This window comes from Amphiura filiformis, chromosome 2 (assembly GCF_039555335.1).
Source record: "Amphiura filiformis chromosome 2, Afil_fr2py, whole genome shotgun sequence".
Classification (NCBI taxonomy): Eukaryota; Metazoa; Echinodermata; class Ophiuroidea; order Amphilepidida; family Amphiuridae; genus Amphiura; species Amphiura filiformis.
This window is the reverse complement of record NC_092629.1, coordinates 65,119,930-65,142,111: the sequence shown is the minus strand read 5'-3', so window position 1 is coordinate 65,142,111 and position 22,182 is coordinate 65,119,930. Positions and strand designations below refer to the sequence as shown.

The 22,182-nt window shown below is 36.0% G+C and overlaps 1 protein-coding gene across 1 annotated transcript; it reads left to right on the top strand.

Moving 5' to 3' along the window:
* Nucleotides 1–7,838: 7,838 nt before the first annotated feature.
* On the top strand, nt 7,839–21,763 carry LOC140136558 (uncharacterized). Its single transcript, XM_072158259.1, has 3 exons — nt 7,839–7,995; nt 12,049–12,854; nt 20,420–21,763. Exons 2-3 carry the CDS (start codon nt 12,065–12,067, stop codon nt 21,241–21,243), a joined length of 1,614 nt encoding a protein of 537 aa, XP_072014360.1. The 5' UTR covers nt 7,839–7,995; nt 12,049–12,064; the 3' UTR covers nt 21,244–21,763.
* The last annotated feature ends 419 nt before the right edge of the window (nt 21,764–22,182 follow it).

Sequence of the window (22,182 nt, the reverse complement as noted above, 5' to 3'; positions counted from 1 at the left end):
ACTGTGTAAAGCAATGGAAGTAAATACAACCGATAACGATGGGTGATCTCATCAAAAATGTTGCTAAATTGCACTTTTACAACTAAATTTTACACTGTTCAAAGGTACAGTTGACTCACAAAATAACTTTAGTCCAAACTTAAACACCAACAGAATATTTAACATGCGTTGAACAACGATAGCTTCAGATTATAGCCAAACACGAATAGCCCCCCCCCCCCCTAAAAAAGGACGAATATATGGTTTTGACAACTTTTTCTGAAAAATATTAATTTGGTTAAAGAATTAATGGAAGATAATGTAACTAATATGATATAAACATTCCCTTCATCATCAGACCTTATGTGTTTCAAGATGTATCCACGGCAGGGGTTGTGATGTACCCCATCCTTCAGGGCACACCTCTCCTGAATTATTAAGAATTTGGATATAGTGTATGACCGGTGTATGACAAACACAAGTCCCAATAATTCTCAAATTGAATGCAGCAGTGAGACTGAACGGAAATGCGAATTTAGCGAAACGCATGGAAATGGATGGAAATGGGTCGATATGGGCAGAAACGGTTGAGATAAGCATATTGATAAGTGGCATCACGAAAAAAATGAATCGCCGGTATACTATACCGCCCATCACGAAGAACGTTCAAGAACATTCGCGAGCTGTGCTTAGCTATTGCAGGAAAAACTCGCCAGGTTTTTATATTTTGTATGACTTGTAAGCCCGAATCCGACATATTCTGACTCATCCAGACTTATTCTTGACATATTTGGATCCATTCTGATACATTTCGATTTAGTGGGGATAGACACCTCAATCACCCCTCTAGGCCAAGTAGTTTCAGAGTTATTGTCATTTTACCTGGTTCATAAGTACATTTTGGCGGCCATTTTGAAAAATGGCCATATACAGAGTTTGCCCGGGTTTGGAATTTTCCACCTAGTAGAATTTGGAAGACCTATGCATACCCTACTCGAATCAACTTTCAAACTGTCCTCTTTGAAAAATGTATACGGGTCTGTAGGACAGGGCCAGGACTAATCAAAAATATAATCCGCGTGTGTTAAGTTGATATATTACTCTTAACGAATAAAGAGAAAAAGTAAAAAAATCCGATTGGTTTGTTCCATTTTGGGGAGGGTGTTTTCCTAGTGAATAATGTGATTTATAACCCATATTTTGATGCAAAAATAAAAACCTCCATTATACATTGTATTTCTGGTTTATAATTTTCACAAGTAAACTAGTTTAAGGGCTCGGATAGCAACGTTTTCAATTTTTTTTGTGGGACCTGGGAGCATATGAGCCTTGACATTTGTGATAATAGATTTTGTTTTCAAAAACACCAAAAACATTTAGGTCTTTTTGGGGAAAATGTATATCTTCAATATCTATATGAAAGGTCAAAATTTTCAATTGATTGTCAGCTTTTCATCCCAGCTACACAGGCCTACACTTTAAGTGCATATCGTTAGATTTATAAAGTTTACTTCGAGGACTGTCTAATCTAAATGATTTGCTATCAAATTTGTCAATGACATGACTGCATATTTGTGCAAACAGCAATAGTGGAATAATGTACAACAAAAAAATAATTTTTTCCTAAAATTAGGAACTAAGGCATTTTGAACATTAAATAAATAAAAATAAAATGTCGGTGATTTAACGTGCGCTACACCTAAGTACCAGCACACTGCAACAAATATACCGCTGCCATTAGGATATAGAATCATTTCCACTTCCACAAGTCCGCAACTCAAGCGCAGGTACTCTCAGCGACTTAGATTGTGATTACCCCCAGCAGCTCCCGGCAGCTCCCCAATTTACACCTGGGTGGAGTGAAGCAATTGGGAATTAAGCCGTCTTGCTTAACGCGGCTGTGTACTATAGACATTATTTCTTTCGCGAAATTGAGTTTTTTGATATGTTTGTACTTTGTTATGTTTTTTATAAATACAAGGAATGAAAATTCAGATTTTTAAACTCCAACTGCAATATTTTAAGGATTTTATTTCACTATTCCACTCCTGTTTGAATTGAAAAGGAAAGAAAATCTTTGTTGTACCAGCCAGGGTACACGCGCGCAACAACGCGTCGCGTTGCGTATCGCGCAATTTGTTAACGCACAAATACGCTACGCATACGCGACGCTTATCTACATGCGCGGCGCATCTTATGGAAACACCACGGAAGCACTGATTTCACAAAAACCTAGTGGTCAAATGGCTCCGTTTTAGTTGATAAAATGTGGGTTTTTCAAGTTCTTTCCCCCGATTTAAATATCAAGTTATGAATGGATTTCGCTCAAACTTCTCAAGGGGCCGTGGATTTATCCGATGTTCATGTAATGTAAGGTAGAAAAACGAAAACTGCCGCATTCTCATATGAGATTCGATGAAAGTGCAAAATGTGAACACTTTAAACATCAACGGCCATTATTTCAATGTTCATTTTCTCGGTAAAATGACGATTTAGGTACACGATAACTCAATAAATACAGCATCTATAGGTAAGCAAATATGATCATCGTATAAAGCATGATCGACTCAAGAAACAGTTTTCCCATTTTTTATATTTTGGTCTATTTCCGATTTTAGGCATCATTTTGTGCAAATAGGCGTTTGTGAATTTTAAAAGTTCATTTTGATGCCTTATATGGTCAATATCTCAAAAATAAGGCCAATATCAAAAACTAAAAAACCGTTTTTGGAATGGAGCCTCAAGATTGAGCTAAAAACAAAATAAAATATTTTGGAAAGAGTGTTTTTTTGTTATGATGTACCTAACAAATATTGCCAAAAACTCACTTTTTTGGGATTTTCTTCATAACTGTTGTTTTTACACCAAATCTATATTTATATTAAGATTCATTGATGTCTTGCCTTTATAAAAATGTATACTTTTATATGTCTTGCGCGAATAATTACAAAGTTATTGTACTTTTACTACATGCATGTCTGAGAGTACACAGCCACCTTAAGGACGCAACACACTGGCCGTGGTGGGGCTCGAACCTGCAACCTTTCGAATATGAAGCTCGCGCCCTAACCATTAGGCCACCATGCTTCCCATTTTGAACATGGACACGTGGATATTTAAAAAAAATCATTTTTTAAGTATTTCGTTGCTTATTGTAATAAACATATTTGTCAAGTTAAGGGCTGGGGTATGAATGTTTGGAAAGTATTTATTGTGGGACATTAGAGTACATCAGACATATCAAATTGCATTCTGAATATGAAGAATGTCATTCTGATATCAAATAATTTTGATTTTTTGAAATTCGCAATTTAATACACATTTTATGGCAAATCATTAACAATTTATATTTTGATATTTAACAGTACTTGAAGTAAACTTTATAAATCTGATGATTTATACTTAAAAGTGTATGTAGGTGGGATGAAAAGCCGACGATCAATTGAAAATTTTGACCTTTCGTATTGAAGATATGGATTTTTTCCCAAAACACCAAAAAAAATTAGGTCTTTTTGGGAAAAAATCCATATCTTCAATATGAAAGGTCAAAATTTTCAATTGACCGTCGGCTTTTCCTCCCTGCTACATACATTTTAAGAATATGTCATTAGATTTATATAATTTACTTCGAGGACTGTTTATATCAAAAATTTGAAAAATATCAAATTTTTATAATTTGTCATAAAATTTGTATTATATTGTGATTTTCAAAAAATGAAAATTATTTGATATCAGAAAGACATGCTTCGTATTCAGAATGCAATTCGATAGGTCTGAGGTGCTCTCATGTCCCACAAAAAATACTGTCGAAACGCAATTAAACGCTCATTTTAGATCCCTTAATACAACTCTCCTAATTAGCATCATACTGTAGAGATATGAGCATTTTTTTCAGACCGTATAGCTATTATCTGCTCAATGTCAGCCATTTTACATAGTAGAATAAATATAGCAAACACCTTGATACCCCAGTTTTCTACAAACACCCTTTTGAAATAATGGACTAACCCTTGCTAATATCACATGTTTGTGTCACCATAGTCATGTGGTATGGAGTGATAAACAAAATGTTGCAGTTTTGAATTGAAGTCATCACCATATGCAGTGATATGGAAGTAGAAGTTTTTTGCCAAATTTGACTAATTGTTAAAAGTGCCCTGAATTGGTGGACATGTAGGGCCCTAAGTAAAATACTAAAGATGTCTCCATGGTTTAGAATGCATTTTTGTAAAATTTATGACAAAAAAATAAAAAATAAAAAAAGATATAAAGGTTTTTATTTTCCCCCTCAACGATTGGCAAAAATTAGGCATTTTAAACATGTTAAAAATACAAGAATATAGTCTCCTCCCTCATGCTGAAAATGGAACATTCCAAAATATTTTAAAGCTTTTTTTTTTTTTTTTTTTTTTTTTTTTTTTTTGAAGTTTTTATTCCCTGTTCTTGGAACTGGTGGAGGGAGAAAAAACATTCAAAATGGGCCACCAGTTTCCAACGATCATGAATTAAATCATAATATTATAGTCAAAATTTTTAAGAACAGGTACAAAGGACAATCACAAAAGAGACAAAGACGATGGACAAAGAGAACGTTCACTCTTACAAACAAAACACAAGCACCAGTCTTGTGTCAAACAAGTGCACACATTACTTGGTTACACCCATCTTGATCCTGCCATAATCAGTTTGAAAATAATTGAAGAAAAGGACAACAATTTAAGATGCTTCAAGATCAATGGTCCATTTTTTTTTTGGAGCCGCAGTTTACCTTTACTTTCAGCAATTTTATACTCAATTTTCTGCTTCAATTTGACCATATTCAGAAAGGCATTGAAACTAAGGTTAGTCTGTTTAAATCTGCACTTATGAATGTAAAATTTAAGGCACAGAAAAAGGAAATTAATACCCAGGTCATGTTCTGAGGTATCCCTGATACCAAACATTTTATCAAATTTGGAAAATGTAAAAGAATCCCCAGTGACACTGTTGATATAAAAACATAGTTCATCCCACATGGGAGACACATTCTTGCATTCACAAAATAAATGCAAAATTGTTTCGGGCAATTCATTACAAAAGTAACAATTGGGTGAATCCACCCTACCAATTCTGTGAAGAAAATTATTTGTACAAATTGCCCTATGAAAAACTTTAAAATAAAAAGAGCGTAACTGGGTTTCAATAGTACATTTAAAATTGCTACTATGCACACAGTTCCATTCAATTTCATCAAACACGTCGAGACAATCAACCCATTTGTTTTCAGCTTCAACAGTGGCTTGGTTCCTAAGAGTGGAGTAGGCATGTTTTGAAACCTTCTCTGCATCTAAAAGCGAAGCAGAAATAGTATCAAAATGTTTTCTTGAATGTTCTTAGGGTTCTGGAACCAATCCAAATAAATCCCATTCATTAAATAATTGTATTTTCTCCTGTCTTTAATGGAAATATCAAATTCTAAAACCAAATCTTCAAAGGTTTTAACTAAATTGTGACCCATATAAAGATCTGAAATGCAATGGATCCCTTTTTCATCCCAAGTAGGGTAAAAGAAAAACTTTTTTTTTTTTTAACCGAACATCTTTGTTCCACCAAATTGGGTCCTGGAGATGGAAATCAGACCAGTTTAATTTTTCCTTCATCTTGCATTTGTATAAATACCATAATTTGACAGTCTCAATTAGCTGACAATTTGACAGGGTATTTAAAACACAATCTGGAGCATCTGTCTTCAACAAGACAGTATAATCTGGATAAAAAGAAGATAAAACAGAAAGTTCAAGGGATTTCCAAAACTAGAATAATTAGGATCAAGCAGCTGCTTAACCCACACAAATTTTTGAGCCTGTGAGAACACAAGAAGGTCAATCATCCGAAGACCACCATTATCATAATCATTACACATGACATCCCTCTTAACTCTGTCATTCCCTCCATTCCAAATGAATTTATAAAACATACTATTCAGTTTCTTGAAAAAACTTTTTTGGAATGTTTATACAAAGAACAGAAAAGAGATACAAGAGCTGGGGTAACAACAGGGATTTTACAACTGTAACTTTGCCCAAGAGAGATAAATATCTACTCCTCCAGCAATTGAGTGTTTGCTCAATTTGATGAAGTTTAGGGGTAAAGTTGAGCTCAAAAAGAGCATGTGTATTAAGAGAAAATTAACACCTAAGGTTTTAAAGGTGTTTGTCTTCCACTTCAGCCCAATATCTTCAAAGGGATGGAAATCAGAACCTTTTAAGCTGCCAATATGAATGGCCTCAGATTTTGACATATTGATTTTGCAACCTGAAAAGGAAGCAAATTTATCAAGGATGTTGAAGAGAAATTGGAAAGATTCTAAATCCCTTGTAAGAAACAAGTGGTATCATCAGCCAGCAAATTAATCTTCTTTTCTATGTTACCCACTTTAAGACCTTTTATTTTTTCATTACTGCGAACTGCGATAGCCAAAATTTCAATGGCAAATAGGAACAAAAAGGGTGAAATAGGACAGCCTTGAAAAATTCCACGAGACATGTCAATAGGATTGCTGAGAAAACCATTATTGATAACATAACTTTTCCGGCAATTGTAAAAAGTTTTGACCCACTGAATAAAATTATCCCCAAGATTAAACCGACTTAAAACCTGAAATAAGAAACTGTGTTCAACGCTGTCGAAAGCCTTTTCTATATCTAACAAGACAATAGACCCTGGGATATTATTCATATCGGAATATTCAATCAAATCAATAATGTTACGAATGTTACAACCAATATTCCTACCCTTCATGAAACCAGTTTGATCATCATGAATAAGATCCTGAAGAACAAGTTTGAGACGATTAGCCATGGTATTTGCAATAAGCTTATAATCAGTCGTCAATAAGGAAATAGGACGGTAATTTTTAACAAAAATAGGATCACGGTCCTTTTTAGGAAGCAAAGTAACAACACCATTTCTTTGGGAAAGAGACAAAAGGCCTTGTTCAAAGGAAAAATTAAAAGATGCAATTAACATATCAGCAATATCATTAAAAAAGACGATGTAAAACTCCACTGGGAGGCCATCTAAACCTGGTGCTTTGTTATGGCACAAAGATTTCAAATTCAAAAGCAGTTCAGCTTTTGTAACAGGTCTATTCAAATTCTCTTTACTTTCTTCAGACAGCTGAGGAATTTCAAGCTGATCAAGAAAAGTACTTGCAGCTTGGTCTGATGCTGTAGTAATATAATATAAATATTTTAAAGCTTGCTGTGCATTTTTTATATTGTGAAAATATGTAAGATTACATGACAGAAAAAATAAAGTGATAAACCATTGTGTTATATTCAAACATGTTATCTGAAATATGTGCAAAATGCAATATTTTCAAATTTGTCAGGGGTTAACAGAAGCCAATTTTCCCGGCCAATTTTAGGGCGGTTTTAGGGGGGTCTGGTATCTTGCTCAGGGGGGATATGGGAATTTTTCATCACCATTTTCATGAATACTTTAGGGAACCTACTAAATAAAACTTCAAAATATGAGTAAAAATGCTGACCCCTCTTTTCCTCGATTTTGCTATATGAGATATGTAGTATTAACAGCTTGAAAAGTTGCATTGGCAACTTTGGGTAACTTTTTATCACAGAGAATGTCCTTGAATATACTTACAAAATAAAAAAAATCCCTACCTACCTACCCTAATTCTTTTTTTTTTAATGTTACGCCAATCAAACAATTTTGTAGGCCTTATTGTGGTAGCCATGGAACATGGGAAAAACGAACCACCCTATATGACACGTGGCCTTGACATGACCTAAGACATGATGACCTAGCGCACCACTGCTGGGAATTTCCCGATCATTCACTTTTGATCGAAACTACCAACCTTCGACTTTTTGCTATTTCCGGGTGCTATTTGTTGTGGATTTTCATACAGTATAAAAACCACAGCTATAGAGGTAATACTATAATATTGGATCGACTAGCTCTGTGCTAGTGGTTTTCGTGTCCTTTTTACGTGGAGGGCCTACAGTGAAAACGGTAAGCTTAAGAAGTTATTATTTAGGCTAATACTTTTTTTTTTTTTTTTTATTCCCTGTTCTTGGAACTGGTGGAGGGAGAAAAAACATACACAATGGGCACCCAGTTCCCAACGATCATGAATTAAAACATAATATTATAGTCAAAATGTTTAAGAACAGGTACAAAGGACAATCACAAAAGAGACAAAGACGATGGACAAAGAGAACGTTCACTCTTACAAACAAAACACAAGCACCAGTCTTGTGTCAAACAAGTGCACACATACTTGGTTACACCCATCTTGATCCTGCCATAATCAGTTTGAAAAAAAAATTGAAGAAAAGGACAACAATTTAAGATGGTTCAAGATCAATGGTCCATTTTTTGAAATGGAGCCGCAGTTTACCTTTACTTTCAGCAATTTTATACTCAATTTTCTGCTTCAATTTGACCATATTCAGAAAAGCATTGAAACTAAGGTTAGTCTGTTTAAATCTGCACTTATGAATGTAAAATTTAAGGCACAGAAAAAGGAAATTAATACACAGGTCATGTTCTGAGGTATCCCTGATACCAAACATTTTATCAAATTTGGAAAATGTAAAAGAATCCCAAGTGACACTGTTGATATAAAAACAAAGTTCATCCCACCCACATGGGAGACACATTCTTGCATTCACAAAATAAATGCAAAATTGTTTCGGGCAATTCATTACAAAAGTAACAATTGGGTGAATCCACCCTACCAATTCTGTGAAGAAAATTATTTCTACAAATTGCCCTATGAAAAACTTTAAAATAAAAAGATCGTAACTGGGTTTCAATAGTACATTTAAAATTGCTACTATGCACACAGTTCCATTCAATTTCATCAAACACATCGAGACAATCAACCCATTTGTTTTCAGCTTCAACAGTGGCTTGGTTCCTAAGAGTTGAGTAGGCATGTTTTGAAACCTTCTCTGCATCTAAAAGCGAAGCAGAAATAGTATCAAAAATGTTTTCTTGAATGTTCTTAGGGTTCTGGAACCAATCCAAATAAATCCCATTCATTAAATAATTGTATTTTCTCCTGTCTTTAATGGAAATATCAAATTCTAAAACCAAATCTTCAAAGGTTTTAACTAAATTGTGACCCATATAAAGATCTGAAATGCAATGGATCCCTTTTTCATCCCAAGTAGGGTAAAATAAAAACTTTTTTGTTTTTAACCGAACATCTTTATTCCACCAAATTGGGTCCTGGAGATGGAAATCGGACCAGTTTAATTTTTCCTTCATCTTGCATTTGTATAAATACCATAATTTGATAGTCTCAATTAGCTGACAATTTGACAGGGTATTTAAAACACAATCTGGAGCATCTGCCTTCAACAAGACAGTATAATCTGGATAAAAAGAAGATAAAACAGAAAGTTCAAGGGATTTCCAAAAACTAGAATAATTAGGATCAAGCAGCTGCTTAACCCACACAAATTTTTGAGCCTGTGAGAACACAAGAAGGTCAATCATCCGAAGACTACCATTATCATAATCATTACACATGACATCCCTCTTAACTCTGTCATTCCCTCCATTCCAAATGAATTTATAAAACATACTATTCAGTTTCTTGAAAACACTTTTTGGAATGTTTATACAAAGAACAGAAAAGAGATACAAGAGCTGGGGTAACAACAGGGATTTTACAACTGTAACTTTGCCCAAGAGAGATAAATATCTACTCCTCCAGCAATTGAGTGTTTGCTCAATTTGATGAAGTTTAGGGGTAAAGTTGAGCTCAAAAAGAGCATGTGTATTAAGAGAAAAATTAACACCTAAGGTTTTAAAGGTGTTTGTCTTCCACTTCAGCCCAATATCTTCAAAGGGATGGAAATCAGAACCTTTTAAGCTGCCAATATGAATGGCCTCAGATTTTGACATATTGATTTTGCAACCTGACAAGGAAGCAAATTTGTCAAGGATGTTGAAGAGAAATTGGAAAGATTCTAAATCCCCTTGTAAGAAACATGTGGTATCATCAGCCAGCAAATTAATTTTCTTTTCTATGTTACCCACTTTAAGACCTTTTATTTTTTCATTACTGCGAACTGCGATAGCCAAAATTTCAATGGCAAAAAGGAACAAAAATGGTGAAATAGGACAGCCTTGAAAAATTCCACGAGACATGTCAATAGGATTGCTGAGAAAACCATTATTGATAACATAACTTTTCCGGCAATTGTAAAAAGTTTTGACCCACTGAATAAAATTATCCCCAAGATTAAACCGACTTAAAACCTGAAATAAGAAACTGTGTTCAACGCTGTCGAACGCCTTTTCTATATCTAACAAGACAATAGACCCTGGGATATTATTCATATCGGAATATTCAATCAAATCAATAATGTTACGAATGTTACAACCAATATTCCTACCCTTCATGAAACCAGTTTGATCATCATGAATAAGATCCTGAAGTTTGAGACGATTAGCCATGGTCTTTGCAATAAGCTTATAATCAGTCGTCAATAAGGAAATAGCACGGTAATTTTTAACAAAAATAGGATCACGGTCCTTTTTAGGAAGCAAAGTAACAAAACCATATCTTTGGGAAAGAGACAAAAGGCCTTGTTCAAAGGAAAAATTAAAAGATGCAATTAAAGCAATATTATAACATTTTCAAACAAAATAGATTAGCATTTCTTTGCCATAAAATGTTAGCTTTTACTGTCAGATATATCCCCTTTTATTTTAGAGCCGAACAACTACGGCAAAGCAACGGAAATTGGAATTTACTACCAGCGCACATGTCGCCAATACGTACCACTCCTTCGATCATGTTGTGGTACGACCCTTTGTTGTGTATATCACCGCCCCGCACGCCGTGACGTACTGTGTGTTATGAACATCGTGTATGCGTTCGACTAATAATTCCATCGTAATAATAAAGCGCTGAATCAGCCTTTAATTCAAAATCACGGATTTTGACAAAACTACAGCACTTTAGAGTCTTGATTTTTGCAGGGTTTTATAACAGGAAAGGTTTAGGGTTAGCAGTGGCGTACCGTGGCCGCTCCTACCCCGGGGGGCTGAAGAAAATTCAATTTGCCGCCCCTTCCCCAACAGCCCGAAAAGGTTGACCCAAAAAATTTTTGGTGGTTTGAAAAAGTGAAGAGAGAGAGAAAAAAAGAGGATTTTACGCACTAGCGCCCTAAAAGCAACACATTTTGATGTGTAGTACAATTTTTTATACTTAAATTTTCCGCCCTTTTTTCTTTACTAATTCCCCCGTCGTTTTTGCCGCCCCTGTATTTGTCGCCCCTTCTTCTTCCGTCGCCCCTTCGTTTTGGCCGGCCCCTACTTTTACCCCGGGGGCTCGCGCACCCAACCCCCCCCAAAAAAAAATACACGCATGGTTAGGGTAAGTGTTAGGGTTAGGATTAGGATTTAATAAAATTTTGCGTTCCGTTATGGTTGCAGAACAAAATTACGCGATGTTGAAGTCGGCATGGAGTCCGTCTTAATACTGACTTTGGTGACAAAATGTGACGACGGGCCCTGCATATCAGCGGACCCACAGTAATTTTCACATGCTGCATGACGAGGACCCGCCTTCAAGTAAGGCATATATTATAGGACCTACTTCCCATCGACCCGAATGTGCGGGTTTTTAAGCATGGGCCTACTCAATCACGTGCAATTTAACCTTTTCTCTCCTCGTTTTCTCTTCCCTTTTTCCCCTTTCTCTTCTCTTCTCTTCTCTCCTTTCCTTTCCTCTTCTCTTCACCCTTAGGCCATGTAACCATTTCATAATGTACATTGTAGGCCAATGAAAAGCACTCACTTACTCATATAAGTTAGAGATGCGGTGCAGATCGCCGGCATGCGCGGGTCCTCTCTAATCATTAGGAATCGGTCATAATGCAGGCCAATGAAAAGCACTCACTCATATAAATTCAATGAGGTGCATGTTGCCGGAAGCCCTATCTTTAGGAATCGGTCTCAAATAATTTTATCTAAACATGTGTAACCATCAACTTGCTCTTTGATTTACTGCTAAAAAGAATTCTGTTATTGCTTTTCTTTCAGATCATGATATACAACCATGGCAACTGCTTTTCCAATAGACACAATTGCATTCAAAAACATAAAATTCCATGAAAAACTTGGGGAAGGAGCATTTGGGTCCGTCCACCGTGTAACTTTCAGTGGGTTTTTAATAAGTAATCAGTTTAATGGATACAAACAAGCTGCTGCCAAAACTGTTTTCAAGCTAGAAGAAAGGGAAATTCAAGTCATGAGTCAACTTCACCACAATAATATTGTCAAATTGGTTGGGTTTTCAGAAGCAGGGCCAATCCATGTTATTTTGATGGAGTATGCCCCGAATGGTTCACTGCATGATTATCTATCTGATCCTTCTAAGCCTCTGACAAATGAGCTGAAGAGAAAATGGATCAAAGAATCAGCGCTAGCCATCCAGTACCTCCACAGACATGACTTTCTGCACAGGGACATTAAGGGGTCTAATTGTATTCTTTTTGAAGACAATCTGTTAAAAATTACCGATTTTGGACTCGCGCGCAAAATAGACCACTCCCAGACAACATCCAGCCAAAAGGGAACCAATCGATATATGGCACCAGAAATTCACAGAGGGAATGAACACTCAAAGCCAGCAGATATCTACGCATATGGGATGCTCACTTTAGAGATCTGCACAAGAAATGAGCCTTTTGAAGGGACAGAGTGGCAAACTGTCGTCTTTGAAGTGGGTAGTGGTAGATTGAAGCCTTCAGTACCAGAATATTGCCCAAGAGATCTTGCAGATATCATGCTGCAGTGCTGGAATTATGATCCCAAACAACGACCTACTATTGGATCAATAGTGCAAGGTATTCTATACTATAAAATACATATTTCATGTGTCACCCCTATTCAGTAATTTGCTCATCCGGAGGATCATAAAAAAATCATCAAAATTAAGATTTTGACACCTTTTGTTAGTGTCATAGATGTGCTAACATAGCCTATAACAGAGAAGATTTTCATTTTGGACTTTACTAAGTCCAGATTTATTTTAAACTTGAAATTAAATTCACTTTGTGTATCAAGTATGATTTTGAATGTCCAATTTATTATCCAAATAAATAAATTGTTTTAGGAGAGACTTGTTGCAGTCTAAAAAGTTTTTTTTATTGAATTATCAGTATCGTAACATGGTAGACTTGGAACAAATCTTAATTAATTTTTATTCTAAGAAAAACATAGATAATAAAAGTAAGCATTAAAATAAGCAGAAATTTGCATAAATTTGGATTGGTAATGATTAGTAATATTAAATCCTACAAGTGTATCACAGATGGCAGATATCAAAAATTGTTTAAATGATTTTAAACAGTATTTTTATAGAGAAAAACTGGCATCACTTTTCAGTGATGTGCGCCCTTATGTTAATTTGCTTTTTTATGCGATATGCACGATGGTGGAATTCAGCACCTTTGTCAAGAACTAGCGTTTGAACTTGAAAATCAGTGTACTATGAAAGCCGAATAGATTTCATGATGGAATTTGAATGTCTGTGATACTAGTGATGTGAGTAATTATGATTGTGCGTATGGGGGGGGGGGGTACATAGACCTGTATGTTCAGTAAGCTTATAGATTTCATGCACGTGAAAATGCAATGCTGTTGATAATGCACTTGTCAATAGAAACCCTGACCCTGTGATACTAGTGAGGTGAGTAATTATGATTGTAGGGGGGGGGTGCATAGGCTCGTATGTTCAGTAGTTAAGCTTATAGATTTCATGCACGTGAAAATGAAGACTGTTGATAATGCACTTGTCAATTGAAACCCTGAGTCCCTGACCCACTCCAACCCCTGCCTGCAGTGCAGAGTACCCGGAAAAAATAGCCGGGCAGTTTATAACAGACGGGCATTGACACAAAATTTGTCCCTGTAGGGCCGGCCATGTGTTGTTTCCCGTCGGTCCGGGACTTGGCCGGGAGTTTTAACATCTTTGAAATTTAGCCCTGGTATAAGTCCCAGCCACCCCTCCCCCTCGTACCCTGGCCATAAGGGGGGGCTGAAATTCACAGCTGCATATAGCCATATCTTTGATAACATGGACAAGTATAGTGATGATGTACATTATACAAATGATGAGATATCCTCTAAATAGGCACAATGTCACGGCTTTACCAGACGCGTAATGTTGCGAGTAAATTAAACGCCATTTTGTGCGTAGGACGTTGCAATTAAAAAAACTGCGATAATTTAAAATGACTGCAATTTGCAATGAAAAGCAAACCACCAAAAATTTCTCATTTGTAGATGTACACACATTGGTATGCATATAGCCTCTGGCATTGGCCAATTTGTCCTTGTACTATAAAAAGACCATGCACATTCTTCATAGAATCACAGGTTTATATTCACATAGCCATACATGTACCTGTACACCCCTACACACACCCACACAAACAACTGTATTTTATCCAAGGTCAATACTGCTGTTTTTCTTGGTTTTTTTGTGTCAAATTTTCATCTCAAAAATAGCTAATCTGTCCCACGACTCTAATGACTAAACCTGGATAAAAAGCTGTTGTAGCACAAATAATACTAATTTGGATATAATCAAGGTGAATTTTAACATTATAACCGTCATTAATAGTGACTAATTTGACATGACAGAGCCCACGCAAATAATGACTCTTACGAATGCACTGTTAAAAATGCATGTAATATTACTAAGTGAAATCGTAACTTTACAGAAAGTTTGGTGTCAAAAACGGTTTTTTGCAGTGATATATGCGGTATAATTACAATTTAAATGTAAAACAAAGTAAAAAAAATATGTCGGTAAAAATACCATCGTATTTGAGAATAGATCGTGATTTTACGTTGACCGTAGTATATCTCTCGTAATAATAAGTGCTTCTATTACAGAGATTTTCATGTTAGGATAAAGAAGATACTATTTATGCTATTTTGGGGGGTAATTTTACGAAGAATACCGTAGCTGTTAAAAATGCATGTAATTTTACTAAGTGAAATCGTAACTTTATAGTAAGTTTGGTGTCAAACCCGGGGTGTCAAACAACAGCCGACAGGGTTAATTAAACAAACCAAATGTTATTTTTATTTTTTTGCAGTGATATATGCGGTATAATTATAATTTAAAAGTAAAGCAAAGTGAAAAAAATATGTCGGTAAAATTACCATCGTATTTGAGAATAGATCGTGATTTTACGTTGACCGTAGTATATCTCTCGTAATAATAAGTGCTTCTGTTTGTAAATTATATTCCATACCACCTCCAACACGGCACCATGGCAGATATGCCAACATTTAACATCCAGAAAATAGGGAGTATTCACACAAAAAATAGGAATGTTTTCAAAATTGCATGTAACTTCAATGGCACAAAACTTGCCAGAAATAGGGAGATTGCCAAATTTGGGTGTCAAAATGGACAAAAATGTTTACAAAAATAGGCAGCCTCCCTCTAAAATAGGGAGAGTTGGCATCTCTGCCATGGGCAAGTGCTCCCGTACCCCTCAGCTACGCCCCTGCATCCAAGTTATAAAAATATCTACTCTGCTGGTCGTTTCAACGATCTGTTAATATAATACCATAAGATGTCAAAATATACTGGTAACGGCAGGCGGACATTTAATGTAGGATATTTGGTTACCTATTAATTTGATAAAGTGTAACTTCGTTATGTAATGTAATACAATTTTGGTAAAGGTTGGGCAAAAGGAAATCAATAATACGTAAAAAATAATATAGGCTATAATAGCAAGGAGGTTAGATAGAAAGGAGAGGAAATAGGTTACGTAACGCATATTGTTCCTTTGCCCTATTTGAGTTTCCGAAATGCTATTCATCGAGAGGTACCTTTTGTTCGAGACAAAGGGCTTCCGCCATTAAATCGGTAACTGTTCTGACAGCGTATTAACGCTATAATAGGCAGGTCACTGTCAATAAGTGATTAAACGAAAGTCACGTGAAAGCGCCTACACTAGCGAGAGGTACCTTTTGTTCCCATACATCCAAAGGGTGTAATTGAGTAGCCGTATAAGCAATTAGGCACACAGCCGTGGGTGTACAGTTCGTTATCAGCCACTGACTTAGGTGCTTCATTTAAATCGATTGCACATCAGAATTAAGGCTGCTAAGTCTACATGTCTTTAGTACTGTATAATGGTAATACTATTGTCTGTCCAATTAACTTAGACACCCAGTTTTTGTTACTTATTTGAAAAAATATCCACTTTTAAAGAAAGTCATGAAAGAAAAGTGTTAACATTCGCTGAGACCTAACGGGATTTTTGTGTTTCCAAAGCATTGAGTGAGAGTTTACCTGAAATTCTATTGAAATTGGAAGGTTTTTCTCAACACTTTAAAAATAATCCGGTAGAAGTTGGGTACCATTATTTTGGAAGGTCTCATTATACAGATTTGTAGGTATGGTGATTTTGGATAGTGAATGGATGAATAGTAAATTAATTATACTCCTCACCAAAAACATTTTATAAAAATGAAAAATATAATTCAGTTCATAAAATGCAGACAGTGTTTCTAATTGGCATATTCATTCTTAGTGTATTAACTATAAGTGATCCCAGCTGTCCCTCAACCAATTACAACAATTCGGCGCGGTATTTGAATCTTCTTCTGTGCATGCTTTTGGCTTGGCCCAATTCTAAGAAAATACCAATTGTATGCACTATAAATGCTCTGATGTTATTGGTGAGGAGTATAATTCACAATACACTCCAGCCGCATAGTAACTTGCTCTATCATTTGTTATAATGCACCAACTGTGACATCTTTTGAGTTATAGAGGTTGTGCATGGAATTATTGATTGGCTCCAAACAAAGGATTTGAACCGGTGTCCTTCACCGAAATCATGGCACAGTGCAGTCCATTCAATCAAATATTGTCATCAACCTATTTGATCGTAGTGTATTTGTTATGTGTGTGAGACGACCTCTCGCGGTAGATTGCAAACATGCTTTTGTTGAATGCATTTGAGTAGACCGCCATTATTGTGAATTAGTAAAAGGATCAAAGAAAAAAGGGTGGAATCACTGATCAATATGCATGATTACAATGTTCAAACACCCCTTACTGTAAATAGATTATCCCATCAAAAGTTTCAAGTCATTAGGAATATTCGGCTGGACCCAGATATCTTGCAGTAAATCGGTCAAAATTGAATAAAAGTAGACAAGGAAGAATATTTTTCATCGTTTTACTAATAATTTCTGTTAGGTCTGACCGTGTTTAGCAACTTTTCTTTCATGACTTTTTTTTCCAAAGTGAAAACTTTTCGAAATATATCCTAAAAACCGGGTGTCTAAGTTATTTGGACAGACAATAGCTACTTATAAATGTAACATAATAAGTACTGGTGTAGGCCTATGTAAAAGTTGTTTCACAAATTGACATTTAATTTTATTTTAAGAAGGAGATTGGCATATCCAGTGGCGTACCGAAGGGGGGCAGCTCTTCTGTGAGAGGTCTTGGGAGGGAATGAGGGTGGAGGAGGGGATATGGAGAATGAGAGGGGGACTGGAGGAAGAGAGAAAGAGGACGAAATGAAGAGAAAAAATAATAAGCATAAATAAAATAATAGAAAGATAAGGAAAATGATAGGAATGAGAGGGGACAAAAAGTAACAGGGGATGGAGAAGGGAAGGGAGAAAAGGAGAGGGTGATACTTTAGCCAGGAAAGAATAAGTACAGAGAAAGGAAAAGAAAGGGATGATAAATAAATGTAGGCCTAATAATAATTATTATAGAAACTAAACACAGCTCCCCCCCCCCCCCACATAGGCCTAACACTAACAACGCACTACAGGCAGCCATTCGATGATGTCAATGCTATTATGCGTTACGTAATTAAAACGCCCAGTCAGATGTACTTCACACCTACCAAGCACAAGTCACCCAATTTCGAAAATTGGACGTTGAATGTACACTCTCATGAATATTGATTGACAACATTTTCCAATATGTCAGCGCTCAAATCGGACACAATAGAACAATAGACCTTTCAGTGCGTTGGGCTATAGGTCTATATATTATATAAATAAAGCTAGGCATATGTTTTTTTCTTAGGCATAGGCTTATACTGTCCATTTAAAAAGGGCACAATAGGCCTAAGAAAAATATTTTATAAAAGGGGTGATATCAAACGACCTTTTTAAAAATCTAAACTACATGTAATATCATATAACATATTTATCATAAAGTAGTTTCTTATTTTACTGATTACAATGAAATTATTTCAATAGTATATTAAAAGGGCATTTCGTGATCCACAGCCTCATCCCCCACTTTTCTCAAAAAAGTTGAGATTTTTATATCACTGGAAACCTCTGGCTACATAATGTTTATGTACAAAATATTTCTTGCAGATTAATTCGTTTAGCAAAGATATCGTGAAATATGAATTTCGTTCTGGTGCACCAGAACGAAATTACAACGCATTGTCTATGGAGCAGTGTAATACACATGATCATGCATAACTCGCGAACGCAAAATCGGAATCAACTGAAATTTTGGGAAAAGGTTTTTTTCGTGGATATCTAATGAAAAATCTATACTAATAAAATAATAAGCTCTGTGTGTCTGTCTGCCCGGCAACGCGTTTCGCCGCGCTTCGACGCATCACTCCCATATTTCGGATATAGATAGATATCGGGCATTCCACGTTTATGGGGTGGTTTGAAAGGTCATCGGAGGTCAAGGTCAAAGGTCAAAATGTCAACTTTGTCCGATCGGGCCCAAACTTGGTAGGTAGAATCCTTGATACAAGGCGAGTATTTGCCCGAAATAAAATTGAGGTCAACCGAGGCCAAAGGTCATTACGGAGGGGTCAAATTTCAAACTTTGTCCGATCGGGCTCAAACTTGGTGGGTGGAATCCTTGATACGAGGGGAATATATGCCCAAAATAAAATTGAGGTCAACCGAGGTCAAAGGTCATTATGGAGGGGTTAAATTTCAAACTTTGTCCGATCGGGCACAGACTTGGTGGGTGGAATCCTTGATACGAGGGCTTAAACATGGTATAACGAATTCTCAATATGACAGGAACAGGAAGATTTCACCACTCCCTGTGAGGACTGCAATGTCTTCCCAGCATTCATAGCTGAAAATGATTTCTAAATTTCAAACGGATGTATCAAATAAAACTGAGGTCATCAAAGGTCAAAGGGATCAAGCCAAGGTCATCTAGGGTCAGAGGTCATATGGGGTCATTGGGGTCAAACAGCATCACTATCTGATGCTGGTGGTGCTCTCACGTACAGCTACAGTGCCCTCACAGCTGCAGGTACTCTAGTGACATAAATAGAGGATGATCACGAAATACTCCTTTAAGGTAAAAAATAAATATCACATGAAGGCAATGTTTGTATAGAAGGTCACATCTGACTTACTTCGCATGCAAATGACTTCATAACTTAATACGAGAATGATAAGTGGATCGAACCCAGTTACATGCCTAAAATGGGATATTTGAGTAAAATTATTCTAAATATGATATATAACGGGGTCCACTAATATTTAAGTCCATAATTAAAGGCCTATTCAGTGATCCCATAGCTGCAGTGAAGGTGTAAAAAATTAACATTATTTGTAAATTGCATAAGAGTGAAGGATAAGTCATTAAAATTGTCATAGGTAGGCCTACTAAGTATTTTTGCTATGCAAAACAACGAGAAACGGCAGTATTAACAAAGTTCAAATTCAATTCAATTTGAAATTACAGATTCATGTAAAATGTCTCATGTCGTTTGTTGGCTTAAAACCACTTTTCAATTTTTGAAGAACTTTGTATTGAGTCAAACTATTTAATTGTAACCTATACTTTGATCAGCTCTTATTCGGCGGGCCTTATAACATCGCGGATTAATATCAAAATTTTATTTTGAGAATTTTCTTGTGAAAAAATCTTGTATGGACTATACCCCTTAAGGCTCGGTAAATTTTGGTGTGTGTCTGGGGGTGGCCTAGCAAACTTAGGACATTATTATTCTTAATCAAACAAGATGGGGTAATAACAGTTTTATTGATAACTTTATCATGTAAATGTTGAAGAAGCAGCTTTTTATGTGAATAAGCCAAATTGGTGCTTTATTTTCCATGTTAACACCAACTGCCTTTAATACTACCCAATCCATCGACAAATTACGTTTCATTGTCAGTTATTCATTTTAAAGTAATGGTGAACATGAATAAATGTTTCTTTTTGCATCAAATCTTTGAAATGTTGATTAAAACAATCCCTCCATTGTCACATGTATTGCCATTGTCATTTATTCATATCCAAAGAATGGTGACGAAATAAGATTGTAATTATTGTTTCCCAAAAAAATATGCAATTATCATATTGAAATGACATCGACACTATTATGTTTACCATTTATATCTTACATAGCCTTGTGCACCTGGTCACTGGAGAGAGAAATCAAACCCCCTCATCGTGCTCACCGTATTGCCTGCAGTCCTCATAATGGAGATTTAGTGACCTACGGGAGAAACAGGATTAACATTCATGATAGTGATGGCAAGTACAAGATGTCATTTACACCAACGGAACAAGACTCTAACAAACCGATACGTGTTATTGATATTTGTGTATCACCACAAGGAGACATCTTAGTAGTAGGGGCTAAATCCAAATTCATACACGTGTTTGATAAGCAAGGCAAGTATCTTCACTGCTTCAACACCTTAACCCAAGGTGAAGATGAAAACACACATTCTATTGCCATGGATAGGGAAGGGAATGTATTGGTGGGTGATAGTACAAGGGATATCATAACAATTCATACATATCCTGATGGTAGTGTGGTCAAGAAGATCAAATGCTCAATTGCTATTGATCGAAGTATGGTTGTCAATAATAAGAATCAAATCCTGATTCATTCCGATACATCAGGTTCAGTATACAGTAAGGTAGCAGCAATAGATTACTTAGGTAATGAGGTGTTCAGCTTCACACCCAAGATAGATGAGGATGTGACAGGTACGGTAGTATGGCCACATGGGATAGTGTGTGATGATGAGGATAACATATATGTTGCAATGATGGTATCCATGGAAGAAAACACTGGTCACATTCATGCATACAGCCCCACAGGTACATTCCTACAATGCATAGCCAAGGGATTGTACAATCCACGTGATTTGTCCATGACACCTGATGGCTCACTGGTGCTTGCTAATCAAACCACAATCCTAATCTACAGCCTCCAGTGAACTGCATCATGTCATTGATCCCCACATACATCATCCATGCCCATATCATTAACCTGGTGAACCCATATCTGTGTATTTTATATCTTCGATGGAAGTGGGAAGAAGAAGCCAATGTACTGTGAACACTGTCAAATAACCAGGGGGTCCAAAATGTTGACCTTTTTCAGAAAAAAAAAACAAGTAATAATTTTCATGTCAAAAGTGAACCTTAAAGCCCAAATATGTGATTTGCTCCACGGTGGTCATGAGTGTTGCCTTCAATTTTTCTTAAATAAAATTTCAACTTTTGCATGATTGTAATTTGTAATGCCCAATGGTGTACTAAAATACCTAGCCTGAAGTGCTTTAATTACAGTAAAATTTTTAGAAGTTTTAAGATAATAAAACTGGTGATCCTCGGTTGTATTCTCCAATTCACCCATTGAGCTCCACAGTTAAGCCTCTAAGTGTTTTTTTTTTCATTGTACCTCAATAACAAAATCATACATTATGGCTTTAAGTGGGTGATAACTATGTGAATTTGTCCAGAAATATATATTTTACAAAGGACTTTTGGTAGATTGGTGATGTCTCTCCTCACCCTGTGTGAACAGTATATACCATTTGATTTTAGGTCATTTATGCATATTATGTAAGATTACGCCACTGGTCAAAATCAAAAATTATTTAATACTGACCTGACATTTTCAACAATCTTGGACGATGTCCATCTTCAGAGTGATGTTTATCAATCCAACTTCTGTCACCAATAGAGGGTGCACTAGCACTCAGAAGAAGATTGTATATATGTGATTAAGATAATGTGGGGATCGCTTTGAAACAAGACAAAGTAGCCCAAATAAAAGGACTTTACTCTCCACAAAGAAAACAACGGGTCAGTGCATAATCCAAATCAAGGATTGCGTACCATGCCGTTCAACAGAATTATGTTATCAAATT